We start from the raw sequence: 24,477 nt of genomic DNA on the forward strand, positions 1-24,477 counted from the left end.
ACTCTGCTGCACTCTCTCAACCAGTCTCCCATTTATTGCTTGTCTTCAATTATACAGACTGATGTTACTATTTTGCATCATGTCATTTCTATGCTGAATACTCAAGAGCTTTCAACCGCACTTTAAAAATTCAAATTAATCATAGTAACCAAACCACAAATAGCTCTCAAACAAGTATTACTGGATGAATGAGTAAATGTCGACAGTTTAACAAGACTCAGCCTTAAGCTCTGTTTTCTCTATACCTACTCTCTCAAAGGTAATCTCTTGTAGATAAAAATAACATTCAATGATTCTCAAATCAGAATCTCCTACACCAAACTCTTACTCTATCTCTAATCCCAGAGTGTCCAATTTTCAGACCTATTCATTTTACTCACATCAAAGCCTAAATGAAAATAAGGCACAGAACAAAATGCAGTTTGCTACCACTCATGCCAATAAAAGGGAGAATTTTATGTAGATGATTGCATGCATATTTGTTTCGGTTCAGTTCAGTCGCTCAGTCGTGTCCGACTCTGCGACCCCAAAATTGCAGCACGCCAGGCCTCCCTGTCCATCACCAACTCCCGGAGTTCACTCAAACTCATGTGCATCGAGTCAGTGATGCCATCCAGCCATCTCATCCTGTTGTCCCCTTCTCCTCCTGCCCCCAATCCCTCTCAGCATCAGAGTCTTTTCCAATGAGTCAACTCTTCGCATGAGGTGGCCAAAGTAATGGAGTTTCAGCTTTAGCATCATTCCTTCCAAACAACACCCAGGGTTGATCTCCTTTAGGATTGACTGGTTGGATCTCCTTGCAGTCCAAGGGACTCTCAAGAGTCTTCTCCAACACCACAGTTCAAAAGCATCAATTCTTCGGCACTCAGCTTTCTTCACAGTCCAACTCTCACATCCATACATGACCACTGGAAAAACCATACCCTTCACTAGACGGACCTTTGTTGGCAAAGTAATGTCTCTGCTTTTGAATGTGCTATTTAGGTTGGTCATAACTTTTCTTCCAAGGAGTAAGCGTCCTTTAATTTCATGGCTGCAGTCACCATCTGCAGTGATTTTGGAGCCCAAAAAAATAAAGTCTGACACTGTTTTCACATCTATTTCCCATGAAGTGATAGGACCAGATGCCATGATCTTCGTTTTCTGAATGTTGGGCTTTAAGCCAACTTTTTCACTCTCCTCTTTCACTTTCATCAAGAGGCTTTTGAGTTCCTCTTCACTTTCTGCCATAAGGGTGATGTCATCTGCATATCTGAGGTTTTTGATATTTCTCCCGGCAATCTTGATTCCAGCTTTTGCGTGTTCCAGCCCAGCATTTCTCATGATGTACTCTGCATATAAATAAGCAGGGTGACAATATACAGCCTTGACGTACTCCTTTTCCTATTTGGAACCAGTCTGTTGTTCTATGTCCAGTTCTAACTGTTGCTTCCTGACATGCATACAGGTTTCTCAAGAGGCAGGTCAGGTGGTCTGGTATTCCCATCTCTTGAAGAATTTTCCACAGTTTATTGTGATCTACACAGTCAAAGGCTTTGGCATAGTCAATAAAGCAGAAGTGGATGTTTTTCTGGAACTCTCTTGCTTTTTCCATGATCCAGCGGATGTTGGCAATTTGATTTCTCGTTCCTCTGCGTTTTCTAAAACCAGCTTGAACATCTGAAAGTTCACAGTTCACATATTGCTGAAGCCTGGCTTGGAGAATTTTGAGCATTACTTTACTAGAGTGTGAGATGAATGCAATTGTGCGCTAGTTTGAGCATTCTTTGGCATTGCCTTTCTTTGTTTACATATGCATAAAACCGCGAGCAAGATACACAAGAAACTGGTAACACTGGTGGCCTCTAGTAAAGGAAACTGTATGGACAGAATCCAGAGTAGGAGGACTTCAAAGATACTTTCTTATTTTTAACAACATGAATGTATTACCTATTCAAAATAAAAAACATTAAGAAAAAATAAGCACATAACCATATGATAAATGTAAACCAGCTTTCTTCTCAACTTCCCAGTTTCTGGAGAGAACCATCATTTTCATGTCCCCAGAACTCAACACGAGTAACCTTTGATTCTTTTTTAAAAAAAAAAAAAATTTGTGTGGTAAAAATATTTTAATTGGAGGATAATTACTTTATGATGTTGTGTTGATTTCTGCCATACAAAAATGTGAATCAGTTAGTTCTCTTCCATATTTAATCATTACTCAAATTTTCCAGCATTTTTTTGAAAATATACTGACGTTCTGTTTCTTCTTTTCTAATTCCACTTACTACACTTGAACAGACTTTCATTTTCTTGATCTTAATTACTGCAAAGGTCTTGCTACCTAAAGCTCTTCTGTTTCCCTCCCTGCCCTCAATTCAATATTCATAACATTGCCACACTGGGTTCCTAAACAGAGTATTACTTTCACGTTAGGCTCCTACTCAAGAATCTATAATGGCTCCCTTTTGTTTAGCAAACCTAGCTCTCAAATAAGAAACCTCTGCTGCAAAGAGGCTTAATAAATACCTTTTGTGTCCGGTGTACTATTTCCTTCCCTATCACACCTCCTTTAGCAGACACCACCAAGGAGGAGTGAAGATTTCCTCAACGATTCTGGCTCAAATCAGTCTCTCCTTCCCCTTATTTTCTACCGCTCAAGTCTCTGGAATAAAGTTACTTTTCATAGTATTTTGTGTTGGTGCATACCAGCTATATAACCTCAGTTAAAAAACTTAAAACTTTCTGTGCCTTAGTTGCCTTATCTGTGAAATGCTTTCAAGGGCTCTCAAGAAGGACTGGGTTAAAGCATTTTATTAGCTATTGTATAATTCTGTAATTGTTTCACTTGTTGTGTCTTGTCTCCCAATAAGACCCAGGACGAAGACTTCTTTATACATCTCTCCCAAACCCAATTAACACAAAATTATGTTCAATATACAAAGCATACACCCTGTAAGTCTGCTTCTGATTTAGTCAAGATCAAGTGAAACTGATTCTAAATAACATAATTTTGACACAGGTATGAGGCACTCTATTTTGTGTCACGCTGTATAATCATTGTCTTTTCCTTCTAATGTATTTAAACACTTTACAAGTTTATGTGCTACTTAAGGTTAAGTATATCTTCTTCCCATTAACTACTTCAATATTGCCCATAGTAAGCAAAGAAAGTGAATCAGTGATTTCTTAGAGTCATCTGACATTAAACTCAACTCATTCTAACTCATTTTGAGCCCATAATTCAGTACTTAGCTCATTTTAGAACTGTAATGTTAAAAGAATGTTAAATATTCCTCTGTATTTAATCAATGTACTTTAATGTAGCAAAATATCCTGTAACTATGAATGTCTCATTAACTCACTGAAAATATTTCTTTTTTAATTAAAAATCCACTAATGGAGGACTTCCCTGGTAGTCTCGTGGTTAAAATTCTACACTTCTAACTCAGGGAGCATGGGTTTGATCCCTGGTCACAGAGGACTAAGATTCCACATGCCACAAAGCATAGCCCAAAACATAAAAATACCAAAAATTCCCACTAATGATCAATATATTTCATATAAATTTTGGAAATAAGGGGCTTCCCACATGGCACTAGAGGTAAAGAGCCCGCCTGCCAATGCAGGAGATATTAAGAGACATGGGTTTGATCCCTGGGTCGGGAAGATCCCCTGGAGGAGGGCACAGCAACCCACTCCAGTATTCTTGCCTGGAGAATCCAATGGACAGAGAAGCCAGGGAGGCTACAGTCCACGGGATTGCAAAGAGTCGGACACGACTGAAGCAACTTAGCAAGCACACAATTTTCTAGGCTAATTTATTGAATATGCAAATGATAACATTAAAAAAAAGATAATTCTAATGAACATAGAAAAATATTAATGTGCTTGGAAATCCCAATTTGTATAACTTGGTAAAAAGGCAAATGAAACAAGATCTGGTGAAACAAACAAACATAACATAATCCTTATATAGTTCTTTGATTTCTATTAGAAAAGTATAGTTAATTTAAACAAATATAAAGATAATTAAACAACTGACCCCATCTACATAGGTTTTTCATTCTTATAAACAAAGCTTTTCCAGAATATTCTTACTGCTTAAGAGTTCTTAAGCTTTATTACTAAAAGTACTAAATTATTAGTACTTTAATGTTATTTAGTAAAATTAAATTTTCAATGAGGGAAAATATTTTTTAAAAAGTCCTAATGGTATATTATTTAAGTGTGATTAATTACAAAAACTACTCCCCTAATGGCATTAAAAAAAATTTTTTTAAGTGAAGATCTCTCTCCTGCATTATTTAAATTTGCTAGCAGAGTAACAAGACACACAAAATTATGTCCCAAAGTTTCTAAAAATACTCACAGAACCATTGCATAATTCTGAACTAATGATGATGGATTATTTTATACACAAACCTCCACCATAAGGGGATCTTTCCAGTTAAGACAACTAAAGGATTTTATATACAATTTGAAAAGACTCCATAATATAACTAATTTGTAGGGAGTCATACTTAAGAAAATACTTTCTGAGAATTTTATATTTATGCAGATGGAAAAGAAAATGGTTACAAAATATTAGTATGTGTTTCCCCACAAAGAAAGCAAGCAAACAAACAAAAAAATAAACTGAAAGTGGCTATCTGGTGTAAGTCAATATAAAGACAGAGAATAACCATCTGACTAGCTGACTTAAAAGAAATATCTTCAGGGTTCAACACAGAACAAATGTTTGATTCTCTATCAAAAAACAAACTGTTTTATAAGCAGAAAAAAACTATTACTTGAATATTAAAAATTCAAAAATATGTCAAATTACTGATTAAGAATGTATTGTATACACAAAATAATTGTTTTAACAGTAAGACTTTTACTAACAATGCACTGTGTAATAGACATATAATTTCATTTCTCCAACTGTAAAGTATTTGTTTCTGAGCATCAAAATTTTCACTGATCTTGAAGAGAGTAGGCACTGATGATATAAATATAATGATCTTTTCCTTCAAATTATTTATTTTTTCCTTGAAAAACCTCTGCCGTATTTACTTTACACACTGTACACACACACACAAATTACACTGGAAAATTATCTTTTCCTCCAAAAATCTCTGCCATATTCACTTTACACATCACACTAAAAATCAGTAATAATCCAAATTTCTAACGACAGGTGTATATCATATATCATACAGTGTTTTTAAAAAAAGCCCAACTAGATCTGCATTGTTAACATGAACAAATCTTCAAAATAGCGCTGAGTGAAAAATGAAAGCTGCAGAGTACATGTAAGAATAGGAGATCAACTGTGCAAAGTTTAAAACAAACAAAAGACTACATATTATTTATGGATACATACATATGCAGAAAAGGTATAAAAGCATGTACAGAAATAATACACATCAATTTCAGAATAGTGGTCACCTGTAGGGAGGATGGAGAATGGATAGAATGAAATGGGTACAAAGAGAGTTTTAATTCTATCCACAATGTTCAACACTACAAAAAGGTTTGAAACAGATATGGTAAAATGTTAACATTGTTAAATTTGGAGGTGTTACACAGACGCTCATTATATTATTCTCTATACTTTTCAATTTTGAAATTTTTCATAATAAAAAAGAAAACATTCACAGAATAAAGGGAAGGTTGAATCACTGCTGCCACTTCCAGATTAGATGATTAGGCACACTAATACACAACACAGATTTTCTTTTACCAGATAAGACAATAAATATTAACAGATAACATTACATAATAAGCAGTGTACACTTTCATAAAATATTCATTGGTTATTATATTAAAAATATACAACAATTAAAGAACAGGATGTTAAGAGGTTCTACTTCAAAAGTTTTACCCCTATAAGTCAAAGGATCTACTTTCACACCACAAACAGGCTTTCCTTGCTTTAAAGAGTACTCCTATGAATTTTCTTTTATGCCATTTCCTTTAACTGTGATTGAGAATAAAGGGCTTAGTGTACAGTGTATAGAAGATACCTGGTAAGTAAGACTAATGAATACATCGTATTCTACTAAAAACTAACAGTGGCTCAATTTAAAGATAACACATTACTGCCAGTACAAAAGCTTTCACTTTTCAGTTTGAAACTTATAATCTGCAAGGAAAATACACAGAGTACGTAACTTTGTTTACCAAATTTTTTTTTCTTGTCAGGAAAGCTTTCTTATTCTTTGTCTGATTAATACTTCCTTGATCACAGATGAAGTCTTTCAAATTAAAGATAAACAACTACTTGCCTGCTGTTTTTGATATGCAGTGTTTGGATTTATCTTTGATTCCAAGAGTAGTGATCCTGAAAGTTAAAAAAATAATATTTATAAGTTTCAACTTATAAAACCCTGAATAAAACATCAGAATACACATTAAAAACACAACTTTTTTCTTCCCGCGGCAAGACATCTGAAGTCATCAAATTTACTCCAGTTTATATTTTTCTCTCAAGATCTGGACTTTGCATTAGAACGTATCATTCTATCCCCATAATACTCTTAAGGGAAAAAAAATCCATCTAAGACCAACATTCAGACCAAGAATATACAGAGACTAGATGACTTATAGTTTTATTGAAAGGAAAACTTTTAAGGTCTAAATGACCACCTGAAACCAAATTCTTTTTAACAAAGTTATTTTTATTGCATTTCCAGTTTAACAAATAAAACAAATTACAAAGTACCACAACAGGGATCTAAATACTTTGCACACAAATTACAGAACTGCATTTATCCTTTTCTCTTTAAGAACAAAAGGCCATCTCATGTAAAAATAAATGTCTATGATTACTTTAAAAAAAAGGTGCAAGAGTACAAGATGTGTCGAAAATAAACCGGACTATTATTCTTTTATCTGCACGTTATCAGCTGCTCAAATCCAGCGATCAGATTACAGTGAGGAAGGTGTTCTCATTAAGGCTGTACATTTTGTCATTTAAAAAAATTTCACATTAGACTCGTACAATAAATCAAGGAATACAAGTTTACAGTCTGGTCTGCTGTCCTAACTTGTTTAAGTTGTAAAGTATTCACTTGTTCACAGCACCCTCTACAAAGATAGCCTGGAGGGATCCCAGTCTGAAGATGTATGTGCTTGTAAGTGCATGTATCGTGGCAACAATCTGCAATAACTCCAGGAAAAAGGCGTCTTTTGGTTTTCCCCAGCACCTGTCTACTGTGACAACTGGAGCTTGTTAATAAAATCAGTTTTTTAAAAAAGAGTGAAGTTTCACTAAATTTTTTGTACCAGAGATATAATGTGTAAGAAAATAAAGGGGGACGGGGAGGGTCAGAAGGAGAGCACTAAATTGTTTTTCATTACTTCCTCCCTTCCCTCCCACACTCTCCCCGCTTCTTTAAGAAGCCAGACTGCAGAGAAAGGGCTCAAGTGTCTCAATAAGGCTAGCAAGAGGAACACAGACTCGGCGTCCGACTAAGGGTAAATCCCGACAAAGTAGTTTGTTTTTACCTTACTGAAGTGAAGACACAAAATTCAATGCGCCGTTCCAAGTGGCTGGCAGTAACAGTACTCGGCTCAGGGCCTAAACCCCAGGCTGTGCCCAAACCGTAGGCATTGTCCCCTATCCTACGGTTCCAATAACCTTACCGTCGGACTCTGCCCGAACCAGCAGCGACATTCCCTTGAGCTCCTCCACATAGGTAGAGGAGACGTGCCCGGTGCCTCGGTCGTCCCATTGCCGGTCTTCGTTCAGGGTATAGACCTTCACTCGCCGCCGCGTATCCGACATGGTGACTGCGGTCCCCACTGTTCCAGCCGCCGCCTCCTTGCTCACCTCCTTTACGCCCCTCACTCTTGAGAGACGGTAGCGGCGGTGGCGGCAGCGGCGGCGGCGGCTCCGGAGAGGCCCGAGTTCACCATGGCTCCCAGGTTCAGCCGCGGGAAAGGGCAACAGGAGCCACTGAGACCTTGCCGCCCAGATTCCCAGTTACCTCTCACTTCACCCCCGAACGCACCCACCCTCCCCACCCTTTACCCCCCAGAGCTCGCTCGCTCTCCCGCCGCCGCCGCCGCCGCCGTCGCGGTAACTACTAAAGACCCGCCATCTTGTAACCCGATTCTCTCTGCCTTTCTCTTCCTCCTCCAGCAGGTTCGCACGGGCTGTCCTAGCAGGGGCTACGGCGGCCGACGAGTCCAACGTGTGACGCCTCCGTTTCTGCACGCGCTACCCGCGTTGGCCGAGCTCAGTATTCTCGCGAGGAGGGGTAGTGGAGTAACGTGGGTGGGTCTAAGTGCGACTTCCTCCTCTCTCGGCTCCGCCTGCAGGCGTGGGCTCTCGCCAGGTGGGCGGTTCTCGCGAGCTTCGGGTCTCCGCTGGTGCCGCGAGACTCTTCTCCGGACTGGCGGCGAGAGCGGAGTTGTGGTTTCGGCTTCTGGCGGTTTGTTGGGGCTGCGCCCGGCGTGTAAGGAGCCGTGGGATCCAGCTCTGTGGAAAAAACGAAGCAAGTCTGGGAGGTACGCATCCTTGGACGGGACTCACCGTGAGCAGAAGGGAAGGAAATGTGCTCACACTCCATAATGGAAGCTCGCCCTTTCAGCCTGTGAGAGAAAAATAGTTTAAACCTCTTTCTGTGAAGACGTTAGCCCTTTAATGGGACTCGAAACCCACTAAAACTCGCTAAGGAGTCTGCTACAGTTAAGCATCTCCTCAGGAAGTGTTCTGTGGATCTCCAGGAGATTATAACATCGTACAAAAGTGCATTGACAATTTATTTCTCGTTCAGGCGTTTTACCGTCAAGCTTTTGGTGGCTGGCATACTTTCCGCTTCTTGAAAACAGTGTCCTTCCTGCGTCGGTAACCTCGGAACATAAGTCTTCAGATAAGTTTAGGCAAGTGGCGGGGAACTACCTTCCTAACACATCTAAGAGCACTGTTTCCATATCTTTGAGTGTCTCCTGCTGGCATTTCTAGCGTTCTCTCTCGGGAGGTCTTCCGAGCTGAATAAGCGAGGGAGCAATTCTCTGGGCGTTCGCGTCGGTTGTCACACATCACATTGTCAGACACTGCGCGGTAGATACGAGCCGTGCGCTGTATTGTTTGTCAGTCGCTGTTCGTTCTTGGTAGATTCTTTTTGTTTGTTTTTAAAGAGAGTTCCAGCTTGTTCTGCCGCCAGCTCTTAACAACCCTTTAGTCTGAAGGGTGAAAATCGAGCGAGATCGACAGGTTTTACCCTGCGGCGCATCTTGGGAGTTGTAGTTATTCCTTACCAATGGTGTTGTCAAAACGTGCTTCTCTTTTTACCAAATCTTGTGCGTAAACCCAGCATACGAACTGACACGTGACATGCATACACAGAGTAAGCTCCTGATGAAAAATAAATTCTCATTTCAAAATCTGGTTACATAGGGATTTCTTTTACTCTAAAGAGAACCTACCAAAATACACTTGAATTTAAGTAGTTGTATATGTTGGGTATTTCCTAGGTGGCGCTGGGGTAAAGAATTGCAGGAGAAGAGATGCAGGTTCGATTCCTGGGTGGGGAAGATCCTGTGGCGAAGGAAATGGCAACCCACTCTAGTATTCTTGCCCGGGAAAACTCCGGGAACAGAGAAGCCTGGTTGGCTACAGTCCATGGGGTCACAGAAGAGTCTGAAATGACTTAGTGACTGAGCACAGATGCGTGCAATATATGTAGCAAAAGAGCACATTAATTGCCGTGACTAATGTGCACAAAATACAAAATGCACTTTGAGCCCGGAGAAAATAATATCTCTATCTCAGGTCAGAGAAGGCTTCACACCGGTAACTTTTGGACCTGATGTTAGAGGATCCCTGAGTGGAAGTTTGGCTTGAAAGGTGTTTAAGGCTGTGAGGACCAGGTAAACAAAGTCATAATATGTTACTGGCCTAAAAGAATTTATGAGCAGATTATGTATTGAGAATGAGAACTATATAGAAGTCACTTTGACACCATATGTTAAGAGCTTAATATCCTATAAAGAAGATCTAACTGGAAAAAATTAAAATCACAGGAGTCATTTCCTGTATTTAGTCAGTATTCAGCAAACACTCATTGAGTGTATACTATGTGCTAGACACTGTTCCATTCAGTGAATACATAGAAAAAAATCCCTCTTTTCATGGCGCTTCCATTCTAGTGTTGTTTAGTCCCTCAGTTGTGTCCAACTCTTTGCAACTCCATCAACTGTAGCCCGCCAGGTTCCTCTGACCATGGGATTTCCCAGGCAAGAATGCTGGAGTAGGATGCCATTTCCTTCACCAGGAGATCTTACCGAACCAGGGATCAAACCCGTGTCCTCTGCATTACAGGTGGATTCTTCACCACTGAGCTACAAGGGAAGCCCACATTGTAGTGTAGGAAGACAATAAACAAATCTATGCTAGATACTGGTAAATGTTATGACCAAAGGAAAAAAAAATAGATTAGCAGACAGAGAGTGAGTTTGGGAAGGGTAATAATGTTCGTTGAGGGAGGCTTCTGAGGGGAGGCAGTCTGCTATGCATAAATCCCTGGGGGCAGAGAGAGCCAGAAAACAGCAACTCCAAGTACAAAGCCTTGAGGCTGTAGCATGCTGAGTGAGAGGGATAGCAAGGAAACCAGTGTGACTGGAGTGGAGTGAGAAAGGGAGGAAGTGGTGGGAAGTAAAGTTGGGAGTGGGAGAGAGGCCGTTTTGGGGGCCTCGGATTTTACTTTGAATGAGTTGCAAATTCACTGGGGAGTTTTGAACTAAGGAATGAAATGATCTCAGCAGTGTTTCAAAGCATCGCTTCCATCTTTCCTATAGTATCCCTTTTCTGCTATACTCCCCAAGATCTGAAATAAGGGAACAGAGAAATAGGGAACAGAGTTAAACCCTCGGGACTCATCTCTGACCCTTGCTGGATCCTCTGGCCCAGGTTCTGTTTCTTTCTTGTTCTAGGTCACAGGGGTTCTCTCTCTCTTTTGCAACAGGCCAACCTCTAAGATAGGTAAGATCCAGGACAAGCATACAAATGGAGGAACATATACTATATGTCTGAAGATTTAATTTTTTAAATCAATCTATTAAATAAAAATGTATTTTCTTTTCCTACCTTTGGCATACCTTGAGAAATGTATATTCATATGGTCTGGAAGCTCGATTCAAATCCAGAATTCTTGAACTCTTCAGAATTCCACCTTCTCCCTTTGGCCCTTGAAACACTTCAGCTCTGTCTTGCACTTTGACAGCTCTCATGTACACAAATAGGATACCCTAACCTTTTGTCCAAATTTCTATGTTTGCACTCCCTGAATGTAGTCACCCTTGGCTGTCCTCAAGAGGACAGAATTTGGGAAGAGGACTGTGCAGACCCTGGGAGCAGGGTTGGCCTTTGGGACAAGGAATTCCAGGGTGGCCAGAGCATGATCTGGATTCCAGCTGGACACATCCATTGGTTTCACTGATTTCTCATCCCATGGAGAGAAGCACAGACAGAAGGCCAGAGCAAGAGTCTCTAAAATATACTGAGGGCAGTAATGCACTGCAACACTGTGTTTTTCCCAGCAAAAATTTTTTTCAGGACGGTTCAACCCCAAAGGCTAAGATAGATAGGTATCTTTATATATGTAACATTTACTTCTACCACTCTTTTTTAAACACAAATAATGGAATATCATACGTACTGGTGTTCTAGTGTACTTTAGTTTGTTTAAACCTTCTATATATACATATGTCATTTCCAGTACTTTGTAATTTCAAACAATAAATGATTGTACAAAAGTAGTTTTATGTGTGTCAACACATGTGTGGGTTAAATTCCCAGAGCAGGGCTTAACTTTGGCATCACTGAAATTTTGGGCTGGATGATTCTATGTTGTGAGAGGCTGTCCTGTGCATCACAGGATGTTTAGCAGCATTTCTTTGCTTCTACCCACCAGATGCTAGTAGTATTGCACCTCATCCTCCTGTTGTAATCATCAGAATTATCTCTCATCCTTGCCACATGTCTCTTGAGAGTACATTACACTTTTTAATTCTTAAGGATTAGAAATAGTTCTCTCTACAGAGTAAAAGTTGCTTCAGTTGTGTTTGACTTTGCGACCCCATGGACTGCAGCCTACATGGGATTTCCAGGCAAGAGTACTGGAGTGGGTTGCCATTGCCTTCCCCAGATATTTTTATGAAAAAACTTTTATGAGAGGTTTTTTGCTGTATAATTAGCTTTTCCTTGAGGTGACTAATCTTTAAGGCCATCCCCATTTAAAAAGTCATCAAAACTGATAACCTGTATCTTCTTCACTGATACTCCTATTTCTTTGCATCTTTTCAGCCAAACTCATTTCATTTCCTCACCTCACCATTCACTCCTTAATTGAACCTATCTATTCTGATTTCTGGGCTTCACCAGTGGCTCAGCAGTAGAGAATCTGCCTGCAATGCAGGAGACTCAGATTTGATCCCTGGGTTGGGAAGATTCCCTGGAGGAGGGCAGAGTAACCCACTCCAATATTTTTACCTGGAAAATCCCATGGACAGAGGAGCCTGGTGGGCTACAGTCCATAGGGTGACAAAAAGTCAGACACAACTGAAAAGACTGAGCATGCACGCATGCGCATACACACGCATATTCTGGTTTCCATCACTCAGCCCTCACCAAAAAGCTCTTGTTAAACTCACTAAAGACCCGATAATGCCCACATCTTCCAACCTGTTTTACTTGATCTAAGTTAAAATTGACATTTTTGTCTGAACTTCCTTCTTTCCAATCATCTCATGACGATTCCTGCTTTATCCTTCAGAAGTCACTACAATTATCATTTATGTAGAGGAGCCTTCCTTGACTTCCTTCCATATCCACTTGGAATGTACCAAAAAACCTAATTCACTTTAGTTTAAATGATAAGAGAACTCATTGGCTCATGTGAACACAAAGTCTGAAGATAAGGTGAACCTCAGTGTTGATTTGATTGAGTATCAATGAGAATTTGATTTCCTTCCTCTTGATTCTACTTTCTGCTCTGCCTCATCTATCCTCAGGCTGAATCCTTACCTTTATTTGTATAGGTTTTAATTAATAATTGTCTCCACATGTAGATAAAAAATTTTCATGAGTCTGAGGAGCTGTTTTTCTCACCATTGCATCTCTGGTAGCTAGGATCTCATTCTTCTGAGATGGTCATGGCAGTTTTACAGGAGCATGTATGGGTATGAGTGTGTGTGTGTAGGGTGATGGTAGTCCTTTGGTTATGTGAAATTGGGAAGGGAGGCAGGCACGTAAGTCTCTGTATAGACTTTTAACCTGCCCTGAAATTCTCAGCCCTGATCCTTTTTTTGGTGAAGATTTGTGCTGTTCTGCCTCATCACCTCTGTGGGTCATACAGATTGTGACTTCCTCTGTTCTGCTAAATTTGCCACTGCTTTTCTATTTGCTTGTCATGCAACCAACATTTGTTAAAATCTCATCTCTGCTATTGTCTTTTGTTTGCCCTTTGGACTCTACTTTAAAAAAAATTACTTAACTGTGTTACTCATTTTCCATGTTTAACCAAGGTATTGTCATGTTTTTATGGTTTTTTAATGTTTAGTTTTCTAATTCACTTGAAACCTTTTGTATATATGAAATAGGATGTCAATTTAAAATTTTTCTTCCAAATGGGAGAGTCAACTGTCAACATCATTTACAGATGAAATTATTTGAAATGCTACTTATATTCTTTATTAAATTCACAGACATATATCTAGATTTGAGTCCGTATTCACTCTTTTTCCATTGTTTTATTTGGCCAACTCTAGTATGACAATTAATTGCTGTAGCTTTAGTTTCTTTTGATTTTTGATTGGTGTGGTGGCCATACACATGCACCATTCTGATTTCCTTAAACATATTGTACTTTGGAGAACAATTATTCGACAGCAAGTCAGACTTGTCCTTTCTTGTCCACAGAACTCCTCTAATGGACAACTTTGGCTTGGGGAACTCATCAGCCAGGATGAGACTTTCTTGGAATTACACTAGTCTGAAGTTCCACTCTGTATTTTCTTCCCTTTCTCCTTTTACAGGAGTCAGACTTGGCACCGTGGTCTGTAGGCTGTCCCTGTCAATCCTGAGCCCACCTGTTTTACCCTTCACAAGACATTTCTCCCAATCACTATCTTGCATATATAACCCCCTTCTTGGCATCTGCTTTTCTGAGGATCAGGACTGACAATAGGTGATTCAGGGAGTGGTGTCAGAAATCAGACAGTAAGATGTGGTTTGGGAAATAGTTTACTCAATCCCTGGCACAACGTGGCCATCTGATTACTGATTTCACCAGTAGTGACCTAGTAAAACATCCTAGAAGGGGTGAATGCTGTCACCTATCCAACAATTCAGGATTTTAAAGATATGGGGGAAACAATGCTTATGAGAGCAGAGCTGGCCAATTAAGTTATACTACTTCCTTGAAGAGGGATAATGAGTTGAGGGCACTTAATCCTTAATGCACAGTTAAAAACTAAGTTTGGAAAAAAAAACTTAAGTGTGAGCCAGAGGGGGCTCTTTGGGCTTAATAAAGAGGCCCTTATTTCCTACAGTGAAAAAACCGACATGGGATTAGACAGTTACAAGAGCTCTGAAGATACCTAGATCTTCAGCCTAGGGAGGTTTGCTATACAGCTAGGGCCCTGCTTGAGAAAGCCTAAAGCCTTGAAACATGGGGGTGGGTGCCCTGAGGATTTTGGCTTTGTAAACATCCCTCTATCCTCGGGGATCGCATAAGTGGCTTATAACTCCTAGAAAGAGAGAACACTTGCCCCCTTGCAGAAAGTTCTCTTCCATATGCTTCCATTTCTTCTGGCTGAGAGGCTGTGGTAACTAGGGTTAAATCTAGTTGTAATATGCCTGGGGACTGCTTTGCCTGATAAGGGAGGAGATTACACACCAAAGAAACTGAAATAATAAATTAGCATGTACTAGTAGGAACCAGAGTACACTTGGGATTGAATTTTGAGGGTTCTTGATCAAGAGGACTAGAGGCTAAGACTGGATAATTAAGATTTCATTGACTTTGGGACAGAAGATTTAATCCTGATCAGGACCCCAGGGGATGGGGCAAACTCAACTGCTGGTGTAGCTCTTTGAAATCTGGAAAAATTGAGAGAAGTGGAAATGAGCTTATACCATAACAGCAGCTGACTGCTATTTATTTTGGCAGATATACGTGGCCTGTTTTATAACAATTTAAAGTGTGTTTTAGATAATCATCTGCAAATGTTCTTTCTTTTCCACCTGTTTTTAATCTCATCACACTGATTAGGACCTCAGAACACTGATGGTGTATTATGTTCATCATTCAACACTGATGATCAAATAGTGGTGATTCTTGTTTTGTTCCTGACTTTAATGGCAACATCTTCAGTGTTATACATGTTCTTCATTGCTGATAGATACCACTTACCAAGTTGAGGACAAATACTAATATTCTAAATTCTCTAGGAAATGTACACTGAATCCTATAAATTGCCTCTTGCAGCTGGTTATCATATGGTTTTGCTCTATAATTCACTATAGAGATTATATGCCTACCCATCCTTGCATTCCTGTAGACTTGCATTCCTGTAGACTATTTGGTCTTAATAGCTATTGCCAATATTTTATTAAAATAATTTATCTGTTTTCACAAATGTTAATGGCTGATAATGGCCTACACATTTTAGTGTTTTTAAAAATATCATCTTTTCTGAGTTCTTGGCAATTGCATTAAATTTTATGGCCACAGTATCAAAACTATAGCCGGCTATGCAATTTTGGTTTTCATGAAACAATGGGTATTCTAGTGTTTCTCAGTATATGCAGAATAAAGTTCAGAGTCCTAAGTCTAATATCCTAAACCCCTCTACAATCTGGCCTCTACTTACTGCCTTATTCATCCACTGATAAAACTGTTCCATTCCACAGGCAGCCTTTCTCTTTAAAATCATTCTTAAAAGCCCAACTCAAATATCACCTTTCCCTCATGATGTCCTATTCAAATTCCACTTCTTAGAAACTTGCACTTTTCCTTCCAATTAGAATTAACCTATTCTTTCCCCTACCTTTTTATGACTTTTAAAAACCTTTACTAGACTGCTCATCAATCAGCTTTTCATAAACTACTGACTCTATATGTAAATCTCAGAAGGAAAGCAAACTGTTCCATAACTTAGTACTGTGCTCATAATAGGTAGTTTTAATTACCTTTAATTTTGTAAATTTCAGAGTTAACTTTGAAACCTGTTGCAGTGATTTGAGATATGCTTGAGATGGTAAAACTAAGATTGTTTTAAAATCTCTCTGCAAAAGTCATTTATGCCTCAGTTGCTTTTTCAGATATTCAGGTGAATATCCAACCAATATATTGGTTGGTGATTTCATGCTCATTATCAAACACTTTTTTCTTTAAAACTATTTACCCCTCCAGGTTTACTATTCATGTCATAGATCTGCCTGTCTTCACAACCCTCAGGCTGAAATCTGCCTTTTCTTCTCTCACCTGCATCCCCTACCATCTGAGTTAATCTAAGTCTATCCATTTTCTTTTCATGTTTGTTCTGCAGTATCTTGGGTATAGGCTCAGTCCGTTTTTTCTGTACATTCCCCTCTCCCAGGAATGAGCCCTTAAGAATTCCTTGACTTAGTTGTTTGCACCAGGTTTAGGGTTATCAGATTTAGCAAACAAAAATACATGAAACCCAGATAAATGTGAATTTCAAATAAATGAGGAGTAATTTTTTAAAATATAAGTACATCCCAAATATTGTAGAGGCCATACTATACTGAACATTTGTTTACCTGTAATTTCAATTTCACTTGGCATTCTGTTATTTTATCTGGCAATCCTGTCAGGTTTGACACCTTTCTCAAGTTAAGCCTATCCTTTTCTCCTCCAGAAGTTGAATTCAGAGACAAGTAATTTCCTGTGGACAGCCATCTTTTGCCCCATGCTATGAGAATATATTGACTTAGAAGAAAAAAATTGTTATATGGAAAGAAGCTCAAATGAGAGGTCATGAGACTCCATAGGTAGGGGAGAACTGTCTTAGTTCCTAATAATTATCTGACAGTCCTGGTTCCATTCTACCATAGGGATTGTGACTTATTTTCTGTGAAATAAATTCATGGCCCTGTGATAAAATTCCCTCTTAGCTTTAGCTTAATTTAGATTGGTTTCTGACCCCTGATACCAAGATACATTCTCTTTTCCATTTTCGCTGCCTACCACCCTAGGCTCTCATGAGCCTGGAATTTTGTAAAGGCCGCTTAAAGTTACACGACCTTCATATCTTTCCTCTTCTTACAAGTAAGCAAACATTATTCTTTCCAGATTAAATGCTTTGAAAATCATCACCTTGCATATCTTCTCTTGTTTTACATTCTTTTATAAAATTTGCTTTCTAATTTTGGTGAAGAATAGGCACAAGACAAAGGAGTAAAAGGACTATGTGAAATTGGTTCCTAGAATAGAAAGGCTGCTGTATATTCTACACATACCATACTAATAAAGTTGTTAGTCCCTTTATCCGGAATCTTCTTTCCAAAATTGCTGTATATCTTCCTCCACTTCATTTAGGTCTCCGCTCAAATGTTACCTATTCAGAGATGCTATTCTGGATCATTTTATCTACAATAGTACCTTAAAAAAAAAAAAACCACTCTATCCCCTTACCCAGTTCTTCTTTAAAGAACCTACCACTGTGTGACTTACTGTTTCCATCCACTAGAATGTGAGCATTGGAACTCTGTTTACTGATATACCTCCTGTACACATTCTAGAACTTGGCACATAGCAAGTACTGAATAAATGAATGCTATGCTTGGCTGAACTGAAGTAAGAAAGATAATTATGTCAGATCCAGAAATTCAAGATATTCTGTAAGAGAAGAAAAAAATTTTGTATTAAAAAATCTATGATTTGTGAGCAGGGAAGTGTTAGTAACAAAGATTATAAAGGAACAAGTCTTGTGAGTACCTATACTGCATTACTACTAAAGATGGGTAGTCAATTTGAGTCATTAGAGTCATTATAAATTAGAGATCTTAGCATATAATAGCCCTCATAGAAAAACTTTATTGGAAAGCAGGGAAAAACTACCAAGATATGAATGAAGACAAAAAATAATAAAAGTTCAGACATAAAGTATACAACCTTGGTTTAAGTGGAAATGGAACCGTTTGGTGGTTTGTAGTTAGTGACCTATATTTTCACTTTGTGGCCCTGCTGCTGCTACAGCTAAGCTGCTTCAGTCGTGTCTGACTCTGTGCGACCTCATAGACAGCAGCCCACCAGGCTCCTCTGTCCCTGGGATTCTCCAGGCAAGAATACTGGAATGGGTTGCTATTACCTTCTCCAAGGCATGCATGCTAAGTCGCTTCCGTTGTGTCTGATTCTGTGCAACACTATGGACAGCAGCCCACCAGGCTCCTCTGTCCACAGGATTCTCTAGGCAAGAATACTGGAGTGGGTTGCCATTTCCTTCTCCATTGGTCTCTAGAGGTTAAGAACTAGTTTTATTTTTCCAAATTATTAGCAGTTGGGAGTCTTATATGTATAGATGATTTACTTTTAATAATAAATATGTATTGATTTATAATGTAAATAATAATACAGGTAACTCAATTTAAAAAATGGAATACCTAAAGTGAGCATTTTCATATAAATCATTAGAATATATTTATATTATATATAAATCTACACATTAGAAGATGCTACTGAAATTTTGCTCTATAGAATATAACTCTAGAATTCTTTAAAAAAATCAAGGAGAATTAGATGATGACTGTGAAACAGATTCTCCCATTACAATACTACTTCTGTCATTCAAAGTTTTGACAACAGTTGTAGCTGGAGACTGGAGCACTTTACGAGAAAGCCTCATTCTTCCATCAGCTGGATCACGTCCAAAGTATTTCACCTGTGTTAAAGAAACAAATATACTTTAAACATACTGGTGTGCTGCAGTCCATGGGGTTGCAAAGAGTTGGACATGACTGAGTGACTGAACAACAGCATACTTTAAAAGTTATAGCACATTGACTGATACCCAAATTAAAAGATACTTGGTCTAAAAAGGCAATGATTAAAGTTTTTACTTGTTCACTGAAAGCATACCTCAGTGCTAATTGGAGGTATATGCTAAAAATACTTGGTTAAGTAGTGATTATAATCTTCTGTTAGACTTATCTGTGCCTTTTTGTTTGTCCCTATTATGGAAGAACAGTAAAAACCATGGTGAATGAATCTAGACAAGAGCTTCTTGACCCTAACTGTGCTACAATCTATATAGGATTATGCTTAGGTCACTCAGACTAACACTCAAAGGACCATCTATCATGCTGAAGGTTATTTGGCTTGACCTTAGACACTGAAAGTCAGGGGGGGATGTGCTAACTTTTAAGTCCCTTCTGATGTAAAAAAAAAAAAAAATCTTATACAGAGATTTTGTTTTAGTTCTTACCTTTCCCTGGAGGCTTTGTGAATAATGGAATGACAGACTGGGAATAAACTTATGTCTTAGTTTTTACTCAGGTCATAGGTATTAGGTACTACTGGAACAGAATGTAGTGTAGCCAAAAAAAAAAAAAAATCAAAACACCAGACTGGCAACCACTTCTTTCATCTATTCATAAGGACTATTACAAAGGTCAATTTGATTATCAAAATTCCAGAACTGACATCATGGCTTTCATCAAACTCAAAAATTTTCAGCCTCAACCAGTATATACCGAAGCAATTCAAGTCTTAACTCCTCAAAGTTACCTATCATGTTCCTCATGTCCTGTCTCTGAATCACTGATTCTACATATCCATCGCTGAGTTGCTCATGTATTTTTAAAAGCTTTAAACGGGGACTATTGTCCTAACTAAACTGTAAGCTCTTTGAGGGCAAGAACTGTACAAATCCCTAATGAGTCTGTTTTTAGGAAGAAGCTAAAAAAGAAGACAGCATATAAATAATATAAACCACAAATGTAGATTTGATTCTTTCAGCTTATTTGATTAAACAAATAATTGAAACTTAAAGTATAATTTACAACTTTAAGGCTAAAGGGATGAATACAAGTACCTGAATTTCTTGGCCAACTTCTAATCCTAAAGCACTGGGATGTTTAATCTGAAAGAAAACATGTTAATCTATTAGTTGTCATGCATAACTACCTACTATCCATGGTAGTACACATTTTTTTCCAAGTGGAAAATAGCTTTATTGGTTTAATCTATGAATCTAGGGGAAAGGTATATGAGTATTTGGTCTATTATTTTTTCAACTTTTCTTGGGTTTAAAAATTTTCAAAATGCTGAGGAAAGATAAATTTGCAGTCTTACAATGATTATATATTCATGTACTCTTATCTTCTCAGAACAATGTCCTACATGTGTGGGACTTGTACCAAAGGTACTCGTACCTTTACTAGACACTCTCCAAAGTTTGCCCCAATTCACATTCCTGTATGTCCATTTTTATCTCTACACTCATGCACACTGAGAATTTTCAACTATCTGAAAAGCTGAAAAATGGGAACTTGGCTTTACTTGCATTTAAAAAAATTGCTATTGATACTGAATATCTTGGTCAGGTTAAAAAACAATTTTTCCATGTTCTTTGCTCATTTTTCCTATTGATACTCATCTTTCTTACTGGTTTATACAAGCCCTCAGTATATGAAGACTCTGTCATATGTTAAAGTATTTTTTCCCCTAAATTGCTGCTTGTCTTTCAAACTTACTATAATTTTGCCATAATTTTAAAAAATGATGGGGTCAAATGTTATCACTTTATTTACATTTTTGGCTTTGATATTATGCTGAAAAAGATTTTTCCAGTTCCAAGATTAATAAAATATCTGTATTTTCATCTAGTGTCCTGCCTCAACCCTTACCCTTCCTGATGTCCAGATTTTCTTTTTCTGCCCTCACTGCCTTAAAATTCTTTTTCTTTTTTACATTTAACTTCTTGATTCAAATAGGACTTTGGTATAAAAAGAGGAAAGATCCTGTTTTATGAAAACAGGTTATTCCAATATGATTTATTGAATAATCTTGGTTTCTCAACTAAAAATGCAACTTTTAGTATATATTATATTCTTATGCACATAACTGGGTTTATTTCTGATTTTTGTTGCCCATTTCTGGGCCAGTAATCTACTGTTTGATCCTGTATTGCTTTATATAATATTTTAATATTTGGTAAAACACCTATTATTTCTCTGCCCCATAGTATTCTCGAATGGTTTCATATTCTTAAGTCTTCCAAATATAGACTATAATAAAGATGAAGGACATCCTAAGAATTATCTTTCCATGACTGGCTAGTCAGGAAAACTGGGAAAACAGGGCTATATAGCTAGATATTTTTAGAAATTGCTATGTGTTAACTCTAGAACTGTTCCACCTCAAAACATTCAAGAATGTTTCTACTCCATCACTGAAGGAGAAACATTACTGGAAAACACTGTAAACCCTTTTGTCGAGCAGTATTTCTGTCTTTTTTGTTTTGTCTTTGTATTTAGTCTAGTAGTGGACAACGTGTACGGTTCTTACCAACCTAAGTAATTTCACTATGGTTATTTTAAGGCAGTTAAAATAATCAAATCTGCCTTTCTTGTTTTTACCTTTCGTTGATCAAGTTGTGTGTTGTGAAGTAGTACTGCAGTCATATTTGGATAGAGTTTAACCATTACTCCAGTGTCTCTACAGTAAGGAAATAAGCCTGATTAGAGTAATAAGGAACTTTATTATCTACAGATAATTAAACTGTGGTTATGTTTTCACAGGAGAACAAAGTAAAAAAAACACATAAAAATCACTCTCCAGTACATGTTTTTTATAACTATAAAAAGTATGATTATCTAAGTGGGATACTTATTTTTTCAATGGAAAATACACCTTGTATTTAAATACTTATGGATCAAAGGACAGAGAGAAGATAAAGGAAAATTAAGTAGGGAAAAGCTTTTGGAATATACATTCTTTTATATTTCTCTTCATAATATTTTCCAAAAACTTTTGAAATGGCATTAAATATTTTAAAGTAAGTGTAGAATGGTCAACCTGTTAAGTAGTGATTTAAGGAAGTAAAGTGAAATGAGTGAAAGTTGTTCAGTCGTGTCCGACTTTTTGCGACCTCGTGGACTACATAGTCCATGGAATTCTCCAGGCCAGAATACTGGAGTAGCCTTTCCCTTCTCCAGGGGATCTTCCCAATCCAGGGATCAAGCCCAGGTCTCCCGCATTGCAGGCAGATTCTTTACCAGCCGAACCACAAGGGAAGCCCAAGAATATTGGAGTGGGTAGCCTATGCCTTCTCCAGTGGCTCTTCCCCGCCCAGGAATTGAACTGGGGTCTCCTGCATTGCATGCAAGGTGGATTCTCTACCAACAGAGCTATCAGGGAAGCCTGATTTAAGGAAGCGGGATAGATAAAATCAGGTACTTATTTTATTAAAAAATATATCTTTTTTCCTCTAATCTACTAAAATAAGCCAGCCCATTTCTTAGTTTTCACCTGTGATATTAAAAAACTATTCCATTGTCTTTTATGATTCATTTCAATTAGTTCTGAACATTTATGTTACATCTGATAATTTTTTTTTTCTTATTAAGTGAATTTTCTTTCTTCTGGTGGGGAGGTGGGAGAGAGGGGATGTGGGATCATAGTTCCCTGACCAGTGATCGAACCCACACCCCCTGCAGTGAAAGCCTGTAGTCTTAACCACTGGACTACAAGGGAAGTCGCCGAAAGGTAATTTTCTGATTGAGAAAATTCAGTCTTTTTAGCTATCTTAAAAAAAATGAGTTGAGGTTGAAACGGCATTTAAAAAATTGTACTACTTAGGCATTTAATACTATCTTTAAAACAAGTCAACAAGAAACTACCAAAAAGAAAAAAGTACAAAGAGAAAGGAAACATGTTTAATGGAAGATTAAAATGGTGGGAACTTTGGTTAAAGAAAACAGTTCAGTCAGAAAAATCTATTAGTATAATAATCATCACAGAACCATGTTCATGAAAATCTACAAACTGGTGTAGAAAATAAATTTTATCTTAAGAATAATGATTATATGGCATTTCACACATAATCTAAACACCTTATACTTTCAAAATAAATAATGCAAATGTGAAGTTAATACGAGGTTATAATATAAAATCTTACAAGAAGTAGCATAGTGTTTTAGTTGATATTACCTGATTTCAGTTATTGTGGCAGTGTACACTGCTCCAAATTCTAATTGCTGCTCTTGCTGTAAGTACAAAATAAACCATAAGATTCATAAAGAAAACAGTAACAAAAGGTAGGAAAAAAAGTAACTATCAAAAGCTCAATACTTACATCATCTCTGCAGATATCAGTAATGAAGTCTCTTGCTTCATGCATGGCGCTAGGTGTTGGTGCAAAGATAGAAAACGTTTCTTCATCTACCTGGCTAATAGTGACTCCTTTTAGAAAGATAATTTTACATATTGAAGTTAACTTGCTCATTCCAGTGGAGAAAAGCCTTAAAAGTAAATTTGAGAGCAGGGGGTGACCTGGAAGTAGCTGGGCAGGGTTGTCTGTTTAATCACAAGGAATCACGAAGGGATTTGTTCATCAACAAATACACACGGCACACCTGCTCTGTATCCAACACTGCACTAGGCCCTGGGGATACAACAGTGAACAGTGTCCCTTTTCTTGGTGGGAAAAAACATTAAGTTCTAATTTTGGTTCTTGTGTTTTTAATTAGAAGAAACTATAGAACACTTTCCTCACCGTTTCTTCTTTTTCCCTCTTTTTAGAGTGGTCATCGGATGGATGAGGGATGAAATCATGTCATTTCTCAATCTTGGGAACTGCCTATGGTTACTTGACTTCTTATGCTCCTTCTATAACCTCAAAGCTGGTAAGTGACTAGGTATCCCAAAGATTGATTCCAGAAAAAAAAAGCAAATTAAAGCAACTACTTCTACACATATTCTCTAAAGAAAATAAAAGTCTAAATAAATAAGTGAAAAACAGAACTCATAATAAGAAAAATTAAAGAAAACTCTTCTAACGTGAAGAAGTAGTTTTTCTAAATGTCTGATTTTAAAATGTTGACGCAAAAAGGATTAATTCTAAGTCACTCTTCTTGAATATAATTAAAGATGATCGTTTACTAATTAAGAGGCATACACAGAAATAAAGACATGTCGATGTTACATCCTTTTCTCATCTCACTGAAATGTCAGTGTTACATTTCTCATTTCTCAAACATATTTTTGGAGAAACACAGTAGAGGCAAACTTAATGGCAAACTTACATGACTTAAATAAAAAAATCCCAAACTTCGTACAACTCTTACCTGTTTCAGCCTGAAGTTTTTTTAAATGATATCCACCGGGTCCAACAAATTTTGCTCGTTTTGATAACGGAACCTGAACAGTTTCTGAAATGTAGCGTAGACAAAAATAGAAATAATTCATATTCATTCATATATATACATATGTATGTATGAACCTAAAAATGTACTGTTTAGTCAAGACTTGGCTA

The 24,477-nt window shown here is 37.7% G+C and overlaps 3 protein-coding genes across 14 annotated transcripts in view; 1 reads left to right on the plus strand and 2 right to left on the minus strand.

Annotated features, from left to right (window-relative positions):
• Nucleotides 1-7,756, minus strand: part of PPP4R3B (protein phosphatase 4 regulatory subunit 3B) — a 52,572-nt gene extending 44,816 nt beyond the window's left edge. For both annotated transcript variants that reach the window (XM_061432409.1, XM_061432408.1), the window contains exons 1-2: nucleotides 7,615-7,756; nucleotides 6,255-6,310 (exon numbers count right to left, since the gene is read on the minus strand). In XM_061432409.1, the coding sequence (XP_061288393.1) occupies nucleotides 6,255-6,310; nucleotides 7,615-7,756 (198 nt within the window). The remainder of the gene's footprint in view (nucleotides 1-6,254; nucleotides 6,311-7,614) is intronic.
• A 129-nt stretch (nucleotides 7,757-7,885) lies between these two features.
• LOC133257032 (uncharacterized) overlaps nucleotides 7,886-24,477 on the plus strand; it is a 471,344-nt gene continuing 454,752 nt past the window's right edge. For 4 of the 8 annotated variants that reach the window (XM_061432428.1, XM_061432426.1, XM_061432427.1 and 1 more), the window contains exons 1-2: nucleotides 7,886-8,481; nucleotides 23,745-23,852. In XM_061432428.1, coding sequence (XP_061288412.1) covers nucleotides 7,886-8,481; nucleotides 23,745-23,852 — 704 coding nt within the window. The other 4 variants (XM_061432429.1, XM_061432423.1, XM_061432430.1 and 1 more) reach the window with 3 other exon arrangements.
• The window catches only part of PNPT1 (polyribonucleotide nucleotidyltransferase 1), a 39,975-nt gene continuing 34,114 nt past the window's right edge, over nucleotides 18,617-24,477 (minus strand). For 3 of the 4 annotated variants that reach the window (XM_061432410.1, XM_061432411.1, XM_061432412.1), the window contains exons 23-28: nucleotides 24,290-24,373; nucleotides 23,299-23,405; nucleotides 23,154-23,209; nucleotides 21,581-21,659; nucleotides 20,035-20,082; nucleotides 18,617-18,882 (exon numbers count right to left, since the gene is read on the minus strand). In XM_061432410.1, coding sequence (XP_061288394.1) covers nucleotides 18,727-18,882; nucleotides 20,035-20,082; nucleotides 21,581-21,659; nucleotides 23,154-23,209; nucleotides 23,299-23,405; nucleotides 24,290-24,373 — 530 coding nt within the window. In that variant the 3' untranslated portion in view covers nucleotides 18,617-18,726. Of the gene's footprint in view, nucleotides 18,883-20,034; nucleotides 20,083-21,580; nucleotides 21,660-23,153; nucleotides 23,210-23,298; nucleotides 23,465-24,289; nucleotides 24,374-24,477 lie in introns of those variants that run through there. The other variant, XM_061432413.1, reaches the window with a different exon arrangement.

Source organism: Bos javanicus, chromosome 11 (assembly GCF_032452875.1).
Source record: "Bos javanicus breed banteng chromosome 11, ARS-OSU_banteng_1.0, whole genome shotgun sequence".
Classification (NCBI taxonomy): domain Eukaryota; kingdom Metazoa; phylum Chordata; class Mammalia; order Artiodactyla; family Bovidae; genus Bos; species Bos javanicus.